Below are 20322 nucleotides of genomic sequence, written 5' to 3'. Positions count from 1 at the left end.
ATAATTCTTCATCGATGGGACCCCAGGCTGTTTTCCTCCTGGGGATTGATGTCCAACAGGAACTCAAATGATTAGTTATTTTCACTTTCCATGCCTCTGCCCCATAGTGCTGATGTGACGTAAGCCAGACAACCCTTCTGATGAGGTTTATTTATTCAATCGTATTTATAATCACTTACTGTGTGCAGGGCACTGTACTAAGCACTTGGGAGAGTACAATATAACAATAAACAGACACATTCCCTGCCCAAAATGAGGTTTACATGCAAACTTTTTCACTCAAGGTCTGTGAGCCTTCCTTTGGATAAGACAGTAAAGAATTGTTTCAGGCTTTACTTCAAGTGGTGGGCATAAACGATGTAGCCTAGTGGAGAGTGCATGGGCCTGGGAGTCAGAAGGACCTGGTTTCTAATTCCGGTTCTGCCAATTGCTTGCTGTATGACCTTGGGCAAGTCACCACTTCTCTGTGCCTCAGTTTTCTCAACCATAAAATGGGGATATCTGGTCTCCCTCCTACTTAGACTGTCAGCTCCAAGCAAGACAGGGACTGTATGCGAAATAATTAATTTGTTCCTACCCCAATGCTTAGAATGGTGTTTGACACATAGTAAGCCCTTAAATACCTTGTTAACAAAAAACAAAGCAGACTTCCAAAACACCACTTACATATACTAGGAGGCAACATAACTCCACAGTTCTCTACATCTCAAGGCACCAATCCACTGGTCATTTGGATATGATTTTGAGGTTCAAACAACCTGGGTTCTAAACCAGGTTCTAAAATTTGCCTGCTTTGTACTTCACTTCTGTGGGCCTCAGTTTCCTCACCTCTAAAATGGGGATTAATAACTGCTCTTCTTCCTACTTGGATTGTGACCCCTGTGTGGGACAGGGACAGTTACCTGATCTGCACATGCTGTGGTTACCGCAGAGTTTAGAACAGAATGCGGCACATAACCTTTAACAAGTACCATTATTATTAGTCTCCTTTTTCATCCTTCTGACCGACAAGAGTGTAGGAAGGGGAGAGAAAGTTTAACTTCAGAGACTTCTGCAGATCAATGGAAGGTCATTTACACCTTATTTGCTTCTACCAGCTGTGACCACTGACTTGCTTAGCCTCGGAAGAGTGGCGGAAAGCAGAAAGTAGAAATGATATTTGGACCATTATCAACATTATAATCATTATCATCCCCATGACGCTCTTTATTCCTAAATGACTAGGTAGCCTTAGAAGCATTTGCCTTAAGGTGCTGTTCCCAACTCACTGAAGACCTTCCAATATGTAAAATCAGTCCTTCTTAAATATGCTTACCACAGGGTTTCCAAACATCCCTTTTGGGACGTTTGGGAGAGGACGGGTCTTTGATCTTACCTTATAAGACAACCAGGCGATTATGAGCCACTTCGCAGAGTCAGCACAATGCTAGGGATTGACAAAATGAAAGAACAAGGTTATATACTAGCCTATAACAAGGAACCTCCATTCCTCCTTGGATTCCCTGAAGTGAAACAACTAAGGGAACAGAGAACTGTCTAAGAATATTCTGTCCAACAAGGTTCTGAAAGGCAAGTTAGTAGAAACCCAATCACGGAGGGAGATTAGGGAGCGTGATCACAGCAAGGCATTAGACTACAGAGCAAACTGGAGAGTAACTGACTGGAAACACCCACTAGATTCTAAGCCCTGTGAGGGCAGGGATCACGTCCACCAACTCTAGTGTATTATACTCTCCCAAGTGCTTAGTATAGTGCTGGGTACACAGGAAGCACTCAATAAATATCACTGATTGACAGAGCTCCAGAGTTCCGCATATGGCTGTTGCTGTGGGATCAGCAGTCTATAGACCTGGTCCTGGGCAGTAAGTGAAGCTGGGAATGGGATCTGGATTTCCAGCATTTATGTACATTGGGGACGGTGGTGTTGGGAGAGAGGAAATCCTAGAAGGGCAACAATGTCACCGGGAAACATTTTATCGCCTCCTCACTACATTGCCCTACCGCCATTAGAGAGTCAGGGCCACACACCTCAAGTGCATTTGCTGCAATTTATCATATTTAGTGAGTGCTTACTGGGTGCACAGCACTGTACTAGCCTTTAGGAGAGTACAGTATAACAGACACCTTCCCTGCCCACAAGGAGATTACAGCTTCGAGGGATGAATCCCAGTCGTATTTTTTGCCCAGGGCCAGCTTCTCATGACTGGACATAACATCTTCCCTCTCTTTTTCCCTACTCCTGTCTGCTTCCTGCAGACAGTTGGAGCAACGCACTGTCCTAAGCACTAGGGAAAGTACATCAGAAACATGAGAGACGTTTCTGTCCCAAAGGGGATTACAGATATTAAAATATTTACAAGTAGGGTAAGCAGAATAGGGAATTGCCTGTACAGGTGATAACACAGATCTACACAGGTACTGAGAAAGGGTATAAATAAATAAGTGCCTTAAAGACATGGGTTGTGTGTACTGTTTTTTTCCTAGTACTTTGAATATAGTGCTCTCTACACAGTAAGTGCTTAATGTATCCTGTCAATTGACTGCTGGAAGTATTGGGAGTTAAAGGCGGGGGGAGGGAGATTTGTTGGAAGGGATTTTAGGAAGGCTGCAAACATAAAAAGAGAGTCATCTGTCAGACTGGAGGAGGTGTGGGAGGGAAAAGTTCCCTCTAAAGGAAACAGCATAAGCAGAAGGCACAGAGGCCAGAAGGTAAGTGGCAGCAGTGCCTAGTGGAAAGAGTACAGCCATGAATTCTCTCATCAGTCAATCAACACTATTTATTGAGCGCTTACTACATGCAGAGCACTGTACTAAGTGCTTGGGAGAGTGCAATACAGCAGAATTAGCGGACCCATTCCCGGCCCATAAAAAGCTTAGTGTAGAGGGATGAATTTACAGCCCATGCCAATTACCCAACTTGTCTGCTGTGGGACCTTCATCAAGTCCCTTAACTTTTCTGTGCCTCAGTTCCCTCATCAATTATATGATTAGGAAATATCACAAATATCAATAGTTCTACACCCATTCTCCCCCCTACTTAGTTTGTGAGCACCATGTAAGACAGAGACTGTTTCTGACCCTAGAGTTAAGTCCAGTTCTTGTCACATAGTAAGCACTTAACAAGTATAACAATTATTATTATTGTTGGAGAGAGTGCAATCTGCCCCAGACTCATAGTGGTGCCTTCGCTATCTACTGAATGAAATAAATCCCTGCTCCTCACATAGAATGATCGGATTCGTAGCAGTGTGTCCTGTGTTTCCCAGAGGCAGCTGTTACCTGAAGCATGTTGGCTCCTCCTGCCTTAGAAAGTTAAAGTGCCTAGAACTTAATACAGGATCCATTTCCCACCCGAAGAAATGATTATGGTATTATATACTATATAAGACAGGACTAGGAAACCCGCTTAATACAGTACTCTGTCCAGAGTAAGCACTCTGATTAAAATTACTAAAGTAACCAAAGTAATCCAAGTTACCTTTGATTATGTAAAGGTTAGCACAAGCTGATTAGGGCAAGCGCTTGGAACAGTGCTCTGCACATAGTAATAGGAAGCAGCTTGGTGCAATGGATAGAGCACAGAGCTGGGAGTCAAAAGGTCTTGGGCTCTAATCCCTGCTCTGCCACTTGTCTGCTCTGTGACCTGGGCAAGTCACTTCACTTCTCTGTGCCTCAGTTATCTCATCTGCAAAATGGGGATTGAGACTATGAGCCCCATAGGGAACAGGGTCTATGTGCAACCCAATTTGCTTGTATCCACCCCAGAGCTTAATACAGTACCAGGCATGTAATAAGTGCTTACCAAATTACCAGAATTATTATTATTCCATTGATTGTGCAAAGGTTTAAATCCTTATGATAATAATGGTATTCGGTAAGTGTTTACTATGTGCCGAGCACTGTTCTAAGCGCTGGGGTAGATGCAAGGTCATCAGATTGTCCCATATGGGGCTCACGGTCTTCACCCCCATTTTACAGATGAGAGGACTGAGGAACAGAGAACTAAAGTGTCTTACCCAAGGACACACAGCATACAAGTGACGAAGCCGGGATGAGAACTCACGACCTCTGACTCTAAGCCCGGGCTCTTTCCACTACTACCAATAATAATGTTGGCATTTGTTAAGCACTTACTATGTGCCAACCACCGTTCTAAGCACAGGGGTAGATACAAGGTCATCAGGATGTCCCACGAGGGGCTCACAGTCTTCATCCCCATTTTACAGATGAAGGAACTCAGGCACAGAGAAGTGATGTAACTTGCCCAGTGTCACAGAGCAGAGAAGTGGCAGATCCTGATCTGCATCTCGGGTCCTTCTGACTCCCAGGCCCGTGCTCCGTCCACCAGGCCACGTTGCTTCGGACTAGAGGGCGAGAGGGGCTGGGTTCATCGTCATCATAACTGTGGAATTTGACCAGCACAGGGGTAACTACAAGTATAATCAGGTCAGACACAGGGCCCACAGTCCAAAGGGGAGTGAGAATGGGCATTTGTCCCCCTCCCTCCCCCCCATTTTACAGATGAGGAAATTGAGGCACAGAACGGTTGAAGAAAGGTTGACCCGTCTCCCTCTTCAAACCCACCAGACTACAGCTCTTCACCCCCACTTTACGGATGAGGTCACGGAGGCACAGAGAAGTCAAGTGACTCGCCCCAAGCCACACAGTTGACGGGGGGGCAGAGGCGGGATTAGAACCCGTGACCTCTGACTCCCAAGCCGCGGGTTCTTGCCCCTCCGCCAGGCAGGGATCATGAAACTAAGAAAAACAAGGAAGGCCTACAAGAACAGTGAGGTGGAGGGGAGGTGGGGAAGGGGGGAGATGTTGTCCTTACTTTGGGGTGGCGGGAGACCGGGGAACAGTGAATGTCTGCCTGTCTACCTGCCTGTCTGTCTGCTTGTCTGCCTGCCTGCCTGCCTGTCTGTTTGCCTATCTGCCTGCCTGTCTGCTTGTCTGCCTGCCTGTCTGCCTGCCTATCTGTCTGCCTGTCTGTCTGCTTGTCTGCCTGCCTGTCTGTCTGCTTGTCTGCCTGCCTGTTTGTCTGCTTGTCTCCCTGCCTGTCTCCCTGCCTGTCTCCCTGCCTGCCTGTCTGTCTGTCTGTCTGTCTGTCTGCCTGCCTGCCTGTCTGCTTGTCCGTCCGTCCGGCCGTCCGCCTGCCTTCCCCTCCAGCAGCCGCCTGGGGCCGCTGGCGCCCCGCCTCCTCGGCGGTTTTTCGAATGGATCCAAAGCGACCAATGAGCGGGCGCGGGCTCCGCGCGGCGAAGCCTATTGGTGGAACGGCGCCGGGGCGTGGCGGGCGGGCGGCCAATGGGCGGCGAGATCCGGGTGGCGGGGGGCCGGGGGGCGGGGCGGGCGTGGGGTAACGGCCGGCCGCGGGCCGTTGGCGGGGAGCCGGGGAGCCGGGGTGCCGGGGAGCCGGGGCGCCGGGGAGCCGGGGCGCCGGGGAGCCGGGGAGCCGGGGCCAAGGGAACCGCCACCGGCATCAGCATCCGCGGAACGAGGTATTTGTTCATTCGTCCCATAGGATCGATGGAGCGCTCACGCTGTGCGGAGCACTGCCCGAAACGCTTGGAATGGGCCATTCGGCAAGGGTTGGAGCCCCTCCCGGCCCCGTGACGGGCTCCCAGGCCAAACGGGGGAGACAGACGGCAGGACAGAACGAAACAGAAACAAGACTTCATCAAGAGAAATAATAATGATGATGTTAGTATTGGTGCAGCGCTTCCTGTGTGCAGAGCACTGTTCTCAGCGCTGGGGGAGATACGGGGTCATCAGGGTGTCCCGCGTGAGGGTCGCAGTTAATCCCCATTTTACAGATGAGGGAACTGAGGCCCAGAGAAGCGAAGTGACTGGCCCACAGTCACACAGCTGACAAGGGGCGGAGCCGGGATTCGAACCCATGACCTCTGACTCCAAAGCCCGTGCTCTTGCCGCTAAGCCACGCTATAATAACGATGGTATTGGTTAAGCCCTTACTGTGTGCACTTTTCTAAACGCTAGGGTAGATATAAGGTCATCGGGTTGTCCCACGTGGGGCTCACGGTCTTCATCCCCATTTTACAGATAAGGGGACTGAGGCCCAGAGGAGTGAAGTGTCTCGCCCAACGACACACAGCGGATAAGTGGCGGAGCCGGGATTATAGTGAGGGTAGTTAAGTGCTTACTATGCGCCAAGCACTGTTTTAAGTGCTGGGGTAGACACAAGGTCATCGGGTTGTCCCATGTGGAGCCCACGGTCTTCATCCCCATTTTACAGATGAGGGGACTGAGGAACAGAGAAGTTAAGCGTCTTGCCCAAGGACACGCAGCACACAAGTGCTCCCAAATCCGGGCTCTTTCCACCAATAATAATAATCTTGGCACTTGTTAAGCACTTACTATGTGCCAAGCACTGTTCTAAGCACCGGGGTAGCTACAGAGTAATCAGGTTGTCCCACTTGGGGCTCACAGTCTTAATCCCCATTTTACAGATGAGGGAAAGGAGGCCCAAAGAAAGAATGACACAGTCCCTGTCTCACCTAGGGCTCCCTGACTTAATCCCCATTTTACAGATGAGGGAACACAGGCACAGAGAAGTGATGTAACTTGCCCAGTGTCACAGAGCAGACAAGTGGCAGGTCCTGATCTGCATCTCGGGTCCTTCTGACTCCCGGGCCCGGGCTCTGTCCACCAGGCCACGTTGCTTCGGACTAGAGGGCGAGAGGGGCTGGGTTTGTCGTCGTCATAACTCTGGAATTTGACCAGCACAGAGGTGACTACAAGTATAATCAGATCAGACACAGGGCCCACAGGCCAAAGAGAAGTGAGAATGGGCGTCTGTCCCCCTCCCCCCATTTTACAGATGAGGAAACTGAGGCACAAACGGTTGAAGAAAGGTTGAACTGCCTCCCTCTTCAAACCCACCAGACTACAGCTCTCCCCATCTTCAATCAATCAGTGGTATTTTTTGAGCATTTACTTTGTGCAGAGCACTTCTAAGGGCTTGGGAGAGTACAATACAAGAGAATTAGCAGACACATTCCCTACCCGTAATGAGCTTACGAGGCCCGTCTGAAGTCTCATGTCTTTCAGGAGGGCCTGACCCAACTTCTGTTATTCTCAGATTATTTCCCCACCAATGATCATCTCAGCACTTTGTCAGTCAACTCTCACACATCTCCTTGGCATGGTGGGTAAAGTACGCACCTGGGAGTCAGAGGTCAGCATGAGATTAAAGAGTCTTGCTGCATCGCTTTTCAAGAAAGTGGTTGACTTTATAAATCTGATGGAAGGGGTGGCCCTAATAGAGAAGTGTGCAGAAGGGTTCGGTCATTAGCAATCAGCACTACGTTCTTAGGAGAGTACAATAGAGTTAGTAGATGTTCAGAAGGAATTAGCCTACCACAGTGTGATTTTTCAGGGGATACTGGTTTAACTGGAATTGGATAAATTCATCGTCTAAGTTGAAAACCACTAAAGTTAGAACAACACACTTCTATTTCATAATCATATTAATTATTCAATATTGTTTGACTCACTTGAAAAGAAATTAAACCGTGGTTGGGTGTTGTCTGTCTTTATGGTATATAGCACATAAAGAAATTTCTTATCACTTTGCAGAGGCTTTGGAACGGTTCTTGATTTATGTTGAGTAAGTCTATGGGGAAACAAACCCTGTGATGCAAATGGCACCCTCAGTGACTAGAACTTCATTCCTCTTAAGCCTTACCACAGGACCAAATGTAAACTTAACATTTCTCTTTCCAGGTTTTTTTTTTTAAAAAAAAATTGGGTACCTGGTAAGGAAGACCAGGCAAAATGAGTTGGGCTGTAGAAGAATGGAAAGAAGGCCTTTCTACAAGAGCCCTTCAGAAAATTCAAGAGCTCGAAAGCCAGTTAGACAAGCTGAAGAAAGAGCGCCAGCAAAGACAGTTTCAGCTGGAGTCACTGGAGGCGGCGCTGCAGAAGCAAAAGCAAAAGGTAAAAGTGACCCTTCCTTCTCCGGTATCCCAGAGCACCGTATAGCTGCTCGGCATCTGAAGTGGCAGCTTAGAGCCCGTCACGACGGAAACAACGGAAAGGGGAGCAGCAATGGTGACAACTTCTCAAGGGTACAGCAGTAGGTCTGAGCGTGGTTTAAATTGTTTGGATTCAACCAGGAATAATTCACTGTCTCTGCCCTAAATCAGACCTGTCAAACACAGACCTCTGGATGGGTCAGACAGGCAGCCAGGCTTTTGCGTGGGCTGTATTTTTAAAAAAGACAACGATTAAATTCAGTGTAAAGGAATTATCAACCTATTAATAGTAAAATGGAAATGACACTAAAATAATTATCAACCTATTAATATTAAAATGGAGATGACACTGATGAATATCATTAAATGTTCTAACAAATACATTGTCACTTGGTGCTTCTTACAAGTGGAGGCAGCTATCCAAGATTCTGCAGATACTTGGAAACTGGGAGAAAAGACTGGAAAGGGACAGAGAGAGGCACACTGTCGCACGTGCCCACAGTGGGGGCGCATTCATTCAGATGATTTTTCCCTGCACATCGGTGATGACGGCAGCAGCAAGGTGGATGAGCGAATTGGAGTTGGTGGCCCCTCCTCAAATATTGCCTCGCAGCTCGGCTTCCTGCCCTGGGGTGAAGAGAGGCTTGGGCTGCTACTCAGTGGGGTGTGTGGGACTGGCATTAGCAGTAGCCCCGTCGGGCTAGAGCGGGAGGCAGTCGACGACACTTGGAAGATGGGAGCCCCAGCTGCTTCTTGGTCCTTCTGCTTCTCTGCTGGGGCCAGCAGTTTCTCTGGCTTCCCAGGACTTTTCAAGGGTCTGCTGGGTTGACAGTCCCACCCCAAGTCTAGTCACTCACTGCTCACGAGTGTCAGCGGTGACGCTGTAGTACGGAACTCCTATGTGTTTGCTCTGGACTTTAGCTAATGACACAGGAATCCTAACTAGTAATTATCAGCAATCAGGTCCTTTGCGTGCCTGCTGTGCTGAAGATTTTGTCCCTTCTGGACACCGTACTCTAGGCTTTTTGTCATTGCCCCTTATGGACAATATTAGTGGGATTATGAACCATGATTTTTCTCCTCATGTCCAAGAGCTCCACTCGTTTGGGAGCATGTCCAGGTCGCCACATCGAGGCAGGCAGACACGTGGATTGCAGTCTAAAAATGTTTAGCATCGGCAGAGAAGGGAAGGGGCTAGAGTAGGGGAAAGCCCAGGCACTGGTCTGAGTGGTTTCTTAGGTTGGGTGCTGTGAAGTGGAACTTTTCCTCTGTTTTTGGAAATTTAGGTTTGAAAAGGCTTAAAACTAAGTCAAGAATTTTCCAGACAACTGAGCTATATCCATGGTGGATTAAGCATTAGGAGAAATTTCCTACCAGCAAAGAGTGTTGCACAATTTAGTGAGTTTTGGAAAGAAATTTGGAGGGTCTCCACTGGAAAATTTTGAAATCGCTCCACACCTCCCAGGATTGGCTGAGGTGCAGTCATCCTGTCTGACAACGGGGAAGGGACTGGATCAGTGGGTCCAAAGTCCTTTTTTTTTTGGTTCAATTACAAGTTGAAGGCATGAGCAGGATGCCGGGTTCTCACAAGTTACTTATTACCCAGAAGCCCTCAGGCTTGCACTGGGCACGTGAGAGCTCACTCAGAAGCATGTCCATATCCACACAACACCAAGAGGTCACCAGTGCGCACCGATGTTGGTAACCACTGGACTGAAGGGCCTTCCAGCCCTAAAGCTGAAACCCAGTAACCCAGACTTACATTTGGGTAAGACTATTTTTCCGTTATTTGAAATCATCTTAGCCGGTGGGTTTCCCATGTGTGATTACTAGGAAATTCAGAATATAAGGGCCTATATTTTTCTTTGGATGATTCCAATTAGGTTGAAAATGAAAAAACTGAGGCAGCCACGCTCAAGAGGGAGAACCAGAGTCTGATGGAAATGTGTGATAACTTGGAGAAAACGAGGCAGAAGATTTCTCATGATCTTCAGGTCAAGGAGTCACAAGTGAATTACCAAGAAGGACAGCTGAATTCAAGTAAAAGACAAATAGAAAAACTGGAATTGGAGCTTAAGAGGTAAATGGAGAGGGTTTTGTTTTGAGCCACATCATTGCAGTTGCCTGTTTTAAATGTTATACCCATACTAAATTGTGGTTCCTATTTTCAGCTGGATATTAAGTCTACTTGGACTTTTTGGAAGCTAGTGAACACCCAGGAGGGTGTATCACGATAAAATAATTTTATTCTTCACACGTCTTTTTAATTCCCTTAATGGTTGTTTCTTGTTTGATGTTTTACAAGGATTATCAGATTCTGACCAGAAACTGCCAGCAGGGAGAGCTCAGCAAAGATTTAGAAATGTTTGTGAATCCCTGAACCTCAGCCCTGTATTCCCCTTTGCTCCTCTTAGCCTAAGGGTCTAAGGAGGCTGACATCAGGGGGTGGAGAGCAGGCCAGAATTTATGACTTCCCCTCTAGACTGTAAGCTCCTGGTAGGCAGGAAAATGTAGTCTAACTCCTTTTTGTATTGTGATCACCCAAGCATTTAATACAGAGCTCTGCATGTACTCATTGCTCAATAAATATTATTGATTGGCTCCGTGGACCAACCACAGGCCTAAACAGTCACATCCCATGGCTAAAAGTCTGTGGATGCATGAATATGGACAGACGATTAAATCAAATCAGAAAATCCCCCTTTTACTTTATTTCAAGTGAACTTGCTTCCATTTGGGACATCAAAAAAATGTGTGACTTCAGGAGGTAGTCTTTTCTTACGTGAATAAACAATCCAAACCATAATTGCATTTTAGCCAAAGCATACAGTTGAAAAGCACACACATTGGTGAAAGAACTGAGTGTGTTGTAATTGAGTGAAATCAAACAGAGGTCTCACAGCAAATGGGTTTCTCTCTCTGTCGTCAAAGTTTCTGATGAGAATCAATTAACGTTAATTATTGAGTGCTTATTTTGTGCAGAGCATTGTACTAAAAGCTTGGGAGAGTTCAGTGTAACAGAGCTGGTAGACGTTCCCTGTCCACAAGGAGCTTACAGTCTAGAAGAAAAGGAAATACTACAGATTGCTGGAAATGCACTAATTCTCCCAGATTAACAGGAGGATTTGCAGTGAACTCAATTCCTTGAGATAATTTTCCTTTTATTTTTTTTCTTTTGTAAATGTATGTGACTGCTCTTCACATTTGAAGATGGCTCACCACTCCTCAGTGATATGTGACTGTGTGGGTGTGGATAAAAAGACTGGGTTTCTACAGTCTTTTCTCACTGCCCGTTGTCAGTTGTGCAGTTTACTCTTGCTATAATGTATTCTTCCCATTTTCATTCCTGAATGAGAGTTGTGAAACTGCTGAGGTGTGAAAAAAACATTTCAACAGTATGTGATAGCATAGATATCTCTATATATAATACGTGTGTGTGTATGTGTGTGTGTGTGTGTATGCTTCAAGACAAGGATAAAGAAGCCCAACTGCATTGGCAGACATTTTCAAGTTAATGCCTGCTCCAGAAACAAAACATTTTGATTGGGCTCATTTTATCAGCCAGAACAGTTGTTTCTGTTGAAAAGTTGTATTCAGCCTCTTGGAAATACATATTTTGATCTTTTGGAAAGAAACAAGTATTTGTTTGAAGGATGTGTGATCCCTGTTGCTTTTTGAATGCATTTTGATCTGCTTTTCAGTGGGAAAGTGCCTGCTGGTGGAAATGCCGGTCTAACCTTGAGGCCAGCTAAAAATCATTGTCACTTTCCTTATGAGGAAAGGGGATGCAGTCTTTTAAGGCATTTTGCTTGGACAGACCTTTCCTATTGACTAACATAGCACCATGGGAAAGAGAAATGTCACCTTGATGGGCAGGTGGATAGGGGTGTTAAAACAAAAGTGGCCGAGGTTTTCCCCCAGCTGGGGTCCAAACTAAAGAACCTTGGTGTGGACTCAAGGAGAGGCTTAATATTCTCTCAGCCAGATTTATTTTGTTCCTGGCGATCTTTGGATTGAGCAAGATTGTGCAAGTGTTCCTCATAACCGGCAGCCCAAATGGGTATTGGGTAAAAGTACTCCTAAACAGGCCACAAACCTCAGGGGTTTCTGTACATTTTTGACTGTGTAAATACAGCCATTCAATGGGTGATATGTAGACCTCCACACACACTATCTATTTTGAATTACATTTTTCAATTTGGAATTGCTATGGAGTCCATTTCTGACCTCTAAAGTCTGGCTTTTTAGTTTTGCCCACTTCTCAAGAGAAGGGTGCTGTTGAAACTTAAATGCAGTTATTGCACCTTCATCCTTTGTGCTTTGGAATGAGCTATGAAATGTATCAAGTGCAAAGTTTACTGACAGTGTAGTTTTTCATGGCAATACACAGTAACACCCTACCTAGGATGGTAAAGTGTTCTTGGAAAATATGTCTTGAGATTGAGTCTTGGAATCTCTAAATTACTGGATAGCTCACTGTGGGCCAGGGATCTTGTCTGAATCAACTTTCATCTTTTTTTCCAACTGTTCAAAAAACTGCCTTGCACATTGTAAGCACTTTAAATAGTTAATAAAATAATTTAATTGAATGTTAAGCTCTTACTGTGTGACAAGGACTGTACTAAGCAATACAAGATAATCATATCAGACATAGTTCTGGTCCCAGGGAGAGCAGGTATTGAATCTCCATTTAATAGATGAGGAAACTGAGGCCCAGAAAAGTTAAGTGATTTGCCTGTGGTCATAAAGCAGCTAGTTAGTGGAGCCAGGCTCATGATTTTTCCACTAGGCCACCCTGCTTCTCAAAGTAGTTCTATTTACTGGTAAATGTTTGTTTTTCATCATTCAAGCAAGAAGTGGAATCTGAAAATCTAATGTTTAATTTCCTTTTGACATCAAGGACTCATCTGTATTGCGGTTACCTCCTTGAAGTTTGGGGGTGGAAGGATTCCAGGTTCAAATTCTCCTTCTCGTCCTCTTTTTCTCCCTCTCTTTCCTAAGCCTCTCTCCCCCCTGCAACACACACAGACACCTCCCCCTTCCTTCCCTTCAAAGGTTGACACAACCCTCTTTGACTCTGGAAGCCTTGCTCTGCCAATATAAGGTGAGGGGCTGGAAGTAGCTGGGATTGTGGGGTTAAACTGCCATTTCCCTCCCCCAGGAATCAGTATTCCTGGGAGCCACATTATGGTGAATGTGTATCCCTTAGAGACGCATGACTTTTGCTTAGGTTTTCTATAATGCTCTCACTGTCTTAAGGAGTTAATTCAGGGCATTTTTCAATCTAACAGGTGCAAATCTGAACTTGAGAGAGGCCAGCAAGCTTTATTACCTGGAGATAGCTCGTTGTCAGTAAGCAGTACACCACAGAAGAGTTTTACTGCCCCTCTGACACCAAGCCAGTATCATAACGGTAAATGATTTGTTACTTTGTTCTATTAGACTAATAAATAGAAAGATTGAAATTCCCATGCCAAGTCTTCCCCTCCTCTCCATCCCCTCACACTCATACCCCCAGTTGGGGACATCTGGGTTCTTTTTGGAAGAAATGACCATAATTCCATGCTTGTAGTTTACTTTGTACACTGGTTAATTGATAGAAAGATAGGTATAATTAATTCTATGGTTCAAGTTGAACAGGTAAAGTTTTTGAGTTTGATATTATTATTATTATTTGTTAAGAGGAATTTGGTGTTTTAAGCATTCTATTTGGAAGATGACTTTCAGAAAGTTTTAAGATATTTTGGGCCCCCTATTATATTAGTCTTTATGCGGTTTATCTCGATAAAGGCATTCTCACAGTCATTGTAAGCACTGTGGAATCCCCTGCCCTAGTTTATTGACAAGTGTTTTTGGTTGGTACATCTGCTAGTGTGCTCAATTTGAAATTGTGTTGAAAATGCTGAGTATCACATGGTTTGACAAGTCTCTTCTCACTAGGCTGTATTGGTGTCAGGCCTCAGGTGTCAGGTGTGAGTTAAAACACTATACATGATTCCCATCAGTATTGAAAACATAGCATTTTGCCTTCTATTTTTAGATGCTAAGTATAAGGAACTACAGGAAAAATACAATAAAGAAGTTGAAGAAAGAAAACGATTAGAGGCAGAGGTGAAGGTGATGCAGGTTCAGGTAAGTCTTTCAACTGTTCTTTGAATTGTTAAATATATTCTCTCAGGTTTAATATCAATAGTAGAGATTTGGAAGGAGGCAGTTTTTCCATAGCAGTCTGGCTTATTTTAACATGGGGGAAAAGTTTCTTGCTGTTTCAGTGCCTATGCAACAGACATGAGCAAAATAGGAATCAGCTAGTTTGTTTCTCTAAAGCCCCCGCAATGTAAATGCTTATTCATCTCATCAAAAAACATAAGACTTCAGCTCTTATTATGCATGGCCATACAAATTCCTGTGATGAAACCTTTTCAAACAGCATTGCCTAATGATCAGAATAACATTTTAGGGACTTAGTTGCCCCAGATTCTAACTGCTTCTCAGGTGAAGAACAGTGTAAGTTAATAGTCTTTATGTAACTGTTTTGAGTTATTTTTGAGGAAACTGGGGTAATTTTATAAGTGTCACCGTGTTAATCATTTCAGTTGGCTTTGGCATTAGCTGGCAAGATTTATTAGCCCCATTTTATAGATGAAAAAACAAGGCCAGTAAGGTGGAGGGTTGTTTATGGTTACCCAGGAAATCTATCCCAGTTGAAAATTTAAGCTGTTTCTTCAGTTCCAGTCTTGTATTGAATACATCTGATGTCTCGCATAGACATAACTTGTTCATACTGTTGCATTTACATTCCCATTTAGAAATCATTAGGACCAACAATCCAGGGCTAAGTTGCTTATTTCCATAGAAGACAAAAGATAAGATACATATTTAATGGGATTCCAACCACACCTCAAGGGGTGAAGTTGTGGTAACTGATGACTTTAGATAACAGTTCAAGATACAGCTAATGGTCCACTGAATCTCTCAATGAGGGCAAATTGTAAACAAAACTTTGTGCTATCTCAAGTTGCTACATTTATCAACTTTTTAAGATAATAATGGTATTATGTGCTTACTATTTGCCAAACCTGCTAAGCAATGGGGTAGTTACGATATAATCCGGTCAGAGTTCCTGTCCTACGCGGAGCTCATGGTTTAAGAGGGGGAGAGAGAACAGATTTATTTGTAATTTTTTGAAAATAAGCATTGTACTGAGGAGGAAACTGAGACCCAGAGTGTTCAGTGACTTGCCCATGGTCATACAGCAGGTCAGAGGCAAAGGCAGGACTAGAGCCTAGGTGCCCTGACTCCCCATCCCATCCCCTCTTCCCCCCCAGGCTGCTTTTTCATCCCCCATTAATCCCTATATCTCAAACCTTGGCTCATTCCACATATGGAGTTTCTGTTGCTATAGTCAAACCTTGGCTCGTTTCTGTTGCTATATAAGACGTGTAGTGTAGTAGAAAAAAAATGGTCGTATAACTGATGGAACATCGAAGATGTGGAGCACAGCAGTGGAAAGAGGACCTCGCTCTTAGAAAAGGTGACCGAGTACTACCACTGTCTTTTGGTATTCGCAGGGGGTTGGTTAGAGAAATCCCCACAAACGAGATGAAACCTTGCTTGCCAAGTACAACCAATTGTAGCTACACTTTAAGCCCTGGGGTGTTTATCCCCCAAAATGGTCATCCGGGCTTTCTGTGTAGGGAGGAAGGGAGCCAGCCACTGAACAGGGATGCTTGGCTACTGGCAAGCAGACAGCAGAGGCTGGAGAAGGGGCTGGGGGCTCATCGTTGCCACAGCCTTGAGTGTGGGTCCAGCCAACCTTGGATAGATAAAACTGCACACCAAGAAAATCAAGGATGCCAAACTAACGGTATTTAGGTATTTATTGAGCCTGTCTCACCTGAGTGCATCACCCTGCACTCTGTGCTTGGAAAAACACAAGACAAATTTCCTGTCCACAAGGAGCTTACATTACACTCTGATGATAAATGAATGGCGTCTAGGTAGATGATAAAAGATGAAGGCCATCTTAGATACATTTGGGCTTCATCTGATACTCACTGAACTCTTCAGGTGGTGATTGCCCAGACCTGTAGAAAATTCAGTTCAGTGCCTGGTCAGAGAAAGAGAGCAGATAGCGTAAATAATTTCTACATTACCTCAACCTATTGGATAGATTTGCTGGTTCTCAAATATGAGCTATTGTGCTGGCTAATTTATGTTATGGAGAATGAGTTTTTCCTGAAAGTAAGAAATGCAAATATGGAGATGTTCAAGGGATGTATAATTTCTTTGTTGTTTCATAGAAAATGAATCAGGCACTTCCCCAAAGCACTGTCAATCATCGAGAGATTGCTCGGCATCAAACCTCTTCATCAGTGTTCTCCTGGCAACAAGAAAAGACCCCAAATCGTTTTTCAGCCAACATTCAAGAAACGCCCCTTAAGAGAGGTTTTTCTGCATGCCATTTCCCCTGGGAACAAGAGGAGACACCGAACAAGCCAGAGAGGAAAGAGGCTAATACCAGCATCTGTGATAATTCTTGCAATTCTCAACTGATGGACCAGTTAAAAGCACAGAACCAAGGTAACTTTGCAAATTGACTGTTCTTGAAATGTAGATTCAAGACTTTCAACTGCTCTGTAGATGGTGATTTTGTTTTCTTACACATATGGCTTATTGCTATGGCAGATTGTAGACTTTTCTGCATTTGGAAAATAAAAGATTTAATTTTGGAAAGTACATTAATGGATTAAATTCAGCATTCTCTTACCTTGCCATTGTTTTTCACCCCCTCCCCGCATTAAACCAGTGGTTTGGGGTGATGGGGGGTCTACTATATGTTGATCTAGGCAGTCCCTAAATTTGTTGAAAACTCACTGCTAATTGGTGTAGAACTGAGTAATCCTGTGGGAGCAAAATCTCTGAAGGATTCAGCAGTGTAGATGGATTTTTTAAAAAATGTGGCATTTGTTAAGCGCTTACTATGTGCCAGGCACTGTTCTAACTGTGCGGTAGATAGAAGATCATTAGGTTGGACAGAGCCCCTGACCCACACAGGGCTCAAAATTTTAATTCCCATTGTAGAGATGAGGTAGCTGAGGAACAGAAAAGTTAAATGACTTGCCATGGTCACACAGATAATTGGTGAAGCCGGAATTAGAACCCAGGTCCTCTCACTCCCAGGCCTGTGCTCTTTGCACTGGATCACACTGCTTTTTGTTGTAACCATTCACTTCTAAGCACCTCTGAATGTTAATTGCACTGTAAACGCAGTAGTAAGCTTTGTTATGGTAGAGAGCCCAAACAGCAGCCTCAGAAGCCCTTGTTGTTTCCACCAAATAATGCCCTTCAGTTTTTCAGTTTGAGACACATACTCAGTATGTGAAGCTGGTTAACAGGAAAGTCATTGCTGGGCAAAAACAGAAGGAAATTCATTTCTTGTTTCTTTAAACCGGGGCAATCTCTCATTTTGGCAGAATGGTGGTACTTGTTTGATTGTCTTTTAATCTTCTTTATAAGGAGGAACATTTCTAAATGAAACTTGGCGGTGGGAGAAACAGTGGCATCTGATGACAAAGAAAAATGTTAGCCTTAAAGCTTTTGCAGGGCTTTTGACTTGCCAGAGCTTGTCCCAGGGCAGCAGCCCATCCAGGCTTTTTTCCCCCACTGATCTCGGTCCCACTGCTTGAGAATCCTAGATTGAGGTTTGCCACTTTTGTTTGTACAGGTGCTGGCTTTTTATTTTTGAGCATGGAGACAAACTGGCACCAGGCAGGGGAGGGAAGGGGGGGCGGTCTTCCAAGTAGAGAAAACAGTATCCTAATAACATTTAACTCATTCATGTTTAACCGCATTGCATTCCGTCCTCTAGACTGTAAGCTCGTTGTGGACAGGGGATGTCTGTTAAATTGTTGTGTCGTACTCTCCCAATTGTTTAGTTCAGTGCCCTGCACACACTAAGCACTCAGTACGATTGATTCAGGTGGGTTATTTTTGATGACTCCCATTAGACAAAATACAAACTATTGTCGTTGGTAAAATTCCCGTTGAAAACTTTAGTTATTGACAAGCGCTGTTGTTTTAAGAACTAAGGAGCGAGGTCAGTGAATTGGAACGTCTTCTGCAAGGACAAGAAAAAGACATGAAAGGCCATATGAATAAACTGCAAGAGATTCAAATCCAATTGGAAAAAACAAGACTGGAGCTCATGGAAAAAGACAAAACTTTGAGCAAAAGCAGAGATGAACTGACGAGAACAGCGGCCCAGCTCGACCAGGCCTTGGACAAGGTAGCCGGCCTCTTTCCGATTGCTGTCTTCCCAACCTCTGCTCTACTCTCCTTCGGGACTCAGACCATATCTTTCCCTTGGTCCTCCTGGGCTCATACCATTCAGTCAAGTCTGCTCAATTAATGTCAGGAGTGTACAATAACAGAGCTTAAGTGGAATCACAATGTTTTCCAAATAGGGGTGGAGATGAGTGAGGTTCTGAAGTGGCGGTAGGATTCTGAACATTTCTAAAACAGGCCCACAGAGCAATGTTGACATCTAGTGGCCGCTTCATCTTATTAGAAGAGTTCACTTTGCTGCCCAGGGAAGATTATTCCTTTCCTTCTTTAATTTTTAAATTCCACTACGAGTTTGCCCTGGGCCTCCCTGACCAAGCAGAAGAGATCTGCCTCCTGGCCTCTTGGTGTATTATATTTGCTGAGGGAGCTCCAGTAGAGGGAGCCAAGTGTTTATTATTGGTTACCCGACGCGTGCATCCCAAGCTACGGTGAGGAAACTCCAGACTGTAGGTTATAAAATGTCAGGGAGCAGCTGATAGTATTCGAGTTTTATGGAATCGATTGAATAGGGAGTTCCAATTTTGAAAGGAGACGAAGGCACCAACACCATCTTGTCTCCTGGTAGTCAGCAGTGATAGACCTCGATTATCTATTTATTGACTTATTTCCTGCACATTTTCTCCAGTAGAGAATTCCTATCTCTTGTTAGGGTTGTGCCATAATAATAATAATAGCGGGGTTTAAGTGCTTACTATGTGCCAAGCTATGTACTAAGCCCGGGGATAGATACGAATAGAAAGATGGCATAATCATTGCAAGACATCGCTGTGTGTTTTAGGTCTATAAATTTAAAAGTTTATAATGAGCTGTTTATATAGAAACTCAGGGCCATAGCTTATAGAACTGCCTAAAGATGGTGGCAAACCTAGTAAATAGAATGTAAATACTCCCACGGAGTAAAAGAAAAGGCCCCAACTACTAGGAAGTAGGACATTTTTTCTTGTGTGGCATCTTTCTTAATATTTTATGGAGTATTAGATTAAAACTGAACCTGTTTATAATGTGCCTTCAACAAGATGGAAAGGTGTCAGATGAATCCATCAATAATTGGTATTTATTGAGTGCTTACTTCGTGCGGCGCCCTGTACTAAGTGCTTGGGAGATTACAGTGCAACAGAGTTGGTATGTGTGTTCCCGGCCCACAGTGATTTACAATTTAGGGGGAGAGAAGCCAATGAAAATGTCCTCTTTGTGTGCTTTTAAGCATTCCCCTTGAGTTAACCAGCTGAGAGGGCACCTTAAATTCAGTCACGGTGCAGGTTTTCAATTAGTTTCCAGAATAACTTGTTGGGTGCATTTGTGAAGAAGGTCTGTAGGTAACTAACTTTTTCCTGCAGAAATACGTTATCTTGGCAATTGCAGCCTGGTTGGAAATCAGTAGTGCGTCTCCTTAAAGCGCTGTGTACTTAAAGGGAAAAGTGAGAACATTACTGAAAGAAGAAACCCATCACAAAATCTATTATGTTGATTACCTTATGAAACCGAACACTGGCAACTTGTTTGCGGACTCCAAGTGATTAGGAAAAAAGCTCAGGACCAAGTAGTTAAAATATATATAGTATACAGTCCTTTTCTGCCTTTTTCCTGCATTTGAAGATGACTCTAGTTTGCACCCCAATGTTTCATTTTTCACTAGGGTACAATGCTGGAGCAAAAGATGAAAAAAATGTCAGAAGAATTGAGCTGCCAGAGGCAAAATGCAGAAAGTGCCCGTTGTTCATTGGAACAGAAAATCAAGGAAAAAGAAAAAGAGTATCAAGAGGTAAAGGGGGGGAGCGCTTTAAGATCATTTTGACATATTTTTTAAGGCAAAGGCAAAGCTAGTTGGCTATTTTAAGCAATTCTCCGGAGGCTGTTTAGTCCCCATTTCCTCCTCCTCCTCCTCTTCCTTCATGACCATTGTAATTGCTCACTGATTTCTTGCTGAAAGTACTGATGAGTAGAATAAGGATAAAAGGGGACGGTTTAAAACCACCAG

General features: G+C 44.4%; 2 protein-coding genes across 5 annotated transcripts in view; one reads left to right on the top strand and one right to left on the bottom strand.

The window, feature by feature from the left end:
- Positions 1–4919, bottom strand: part of PTPN14 (protein tyrosine phosphatase non-receptor type 14) — a 170989-nt gene extending 166070 nt beyond the window's left edge. For both annotated transcript variants that reach the window (XM_007672358.2, XM_039914848.1), the window contains exons 1-2: positions 4835–4919; positions 1376–1426 (exon numbers count right to left, since the gene is read on the bottom strand). The gene's annotated coding sequence lies outside the window, so the exon portion shown is untranslated. The remainder of the gene's footprint in view (positions 1–1375; positions 1427–4834) is intronic.
- Positions 4920–5439: 520 nt separating this feature from the next.
- The window catches only part of CENPF (centromere protein F), a 47518-nt gene continuing 32635 nt past the window's right edge, over positions 5440–20322 (top strand). Inside the window, exons 1-9 of one of the 3 annotated variants that reach the window (XM_039914870.1) lie at positions 5440–5501; positions 7747–7959; positions 9881–10077; positions 12898–12951; positions 13289–13410; positions 14038–14129; positions 16301–16580; positions 18083–18285; positions 19981–20106. In XM_039914870.1, coding sequence (XP_039770804.1) covers positions 7798–7959; positions 9881–10077; positions 12898–12951; positions 13289–13410; positions 14038–14129; positions 16301–16580; positions 18083–18285; positions 19981–20106 — 1236 coding nt within the window. In that variant the 5' untranslated portion in view covers positions 5440–5501; positions 7747–7797. Of the gene's footprint in view, positions 5502–7746; positions 7960–9683; positions 9766–9880; positions 10078–12897; positions 12952–13288; positions 13411–14037; positions 14130–16300; positions 16581–18082; positions 18286–19980; positions 20107–20322 lie in introns of those variants that run through there. The other 2 variants (XM_029047029.2, XM_029047030.2) reach the window with 2 other exon arrangements.

The sequence above is a fragment of the Ornithorhynchus anatinus genome, chromosome 19 (genome assembly GCF_004115215.2).
Source record: "Ornithorhynchus anatinus isolate Pmale09 chromosome 19, mOrnAna1.pri.v4, whole genome shotgun sequence".
Taxonomy (NCBI): Eukaryota; Metazoa; Chordata; class Mammalia; order Monotremata; family Ornithorhynchidae; genus Ornithorhynchus; species Ornithorhynchus anatinus.
Note: the sequence above shows the minus strand (reverse complement) of the source record. Positions and strands in the feature narration are given on the sequence as shown.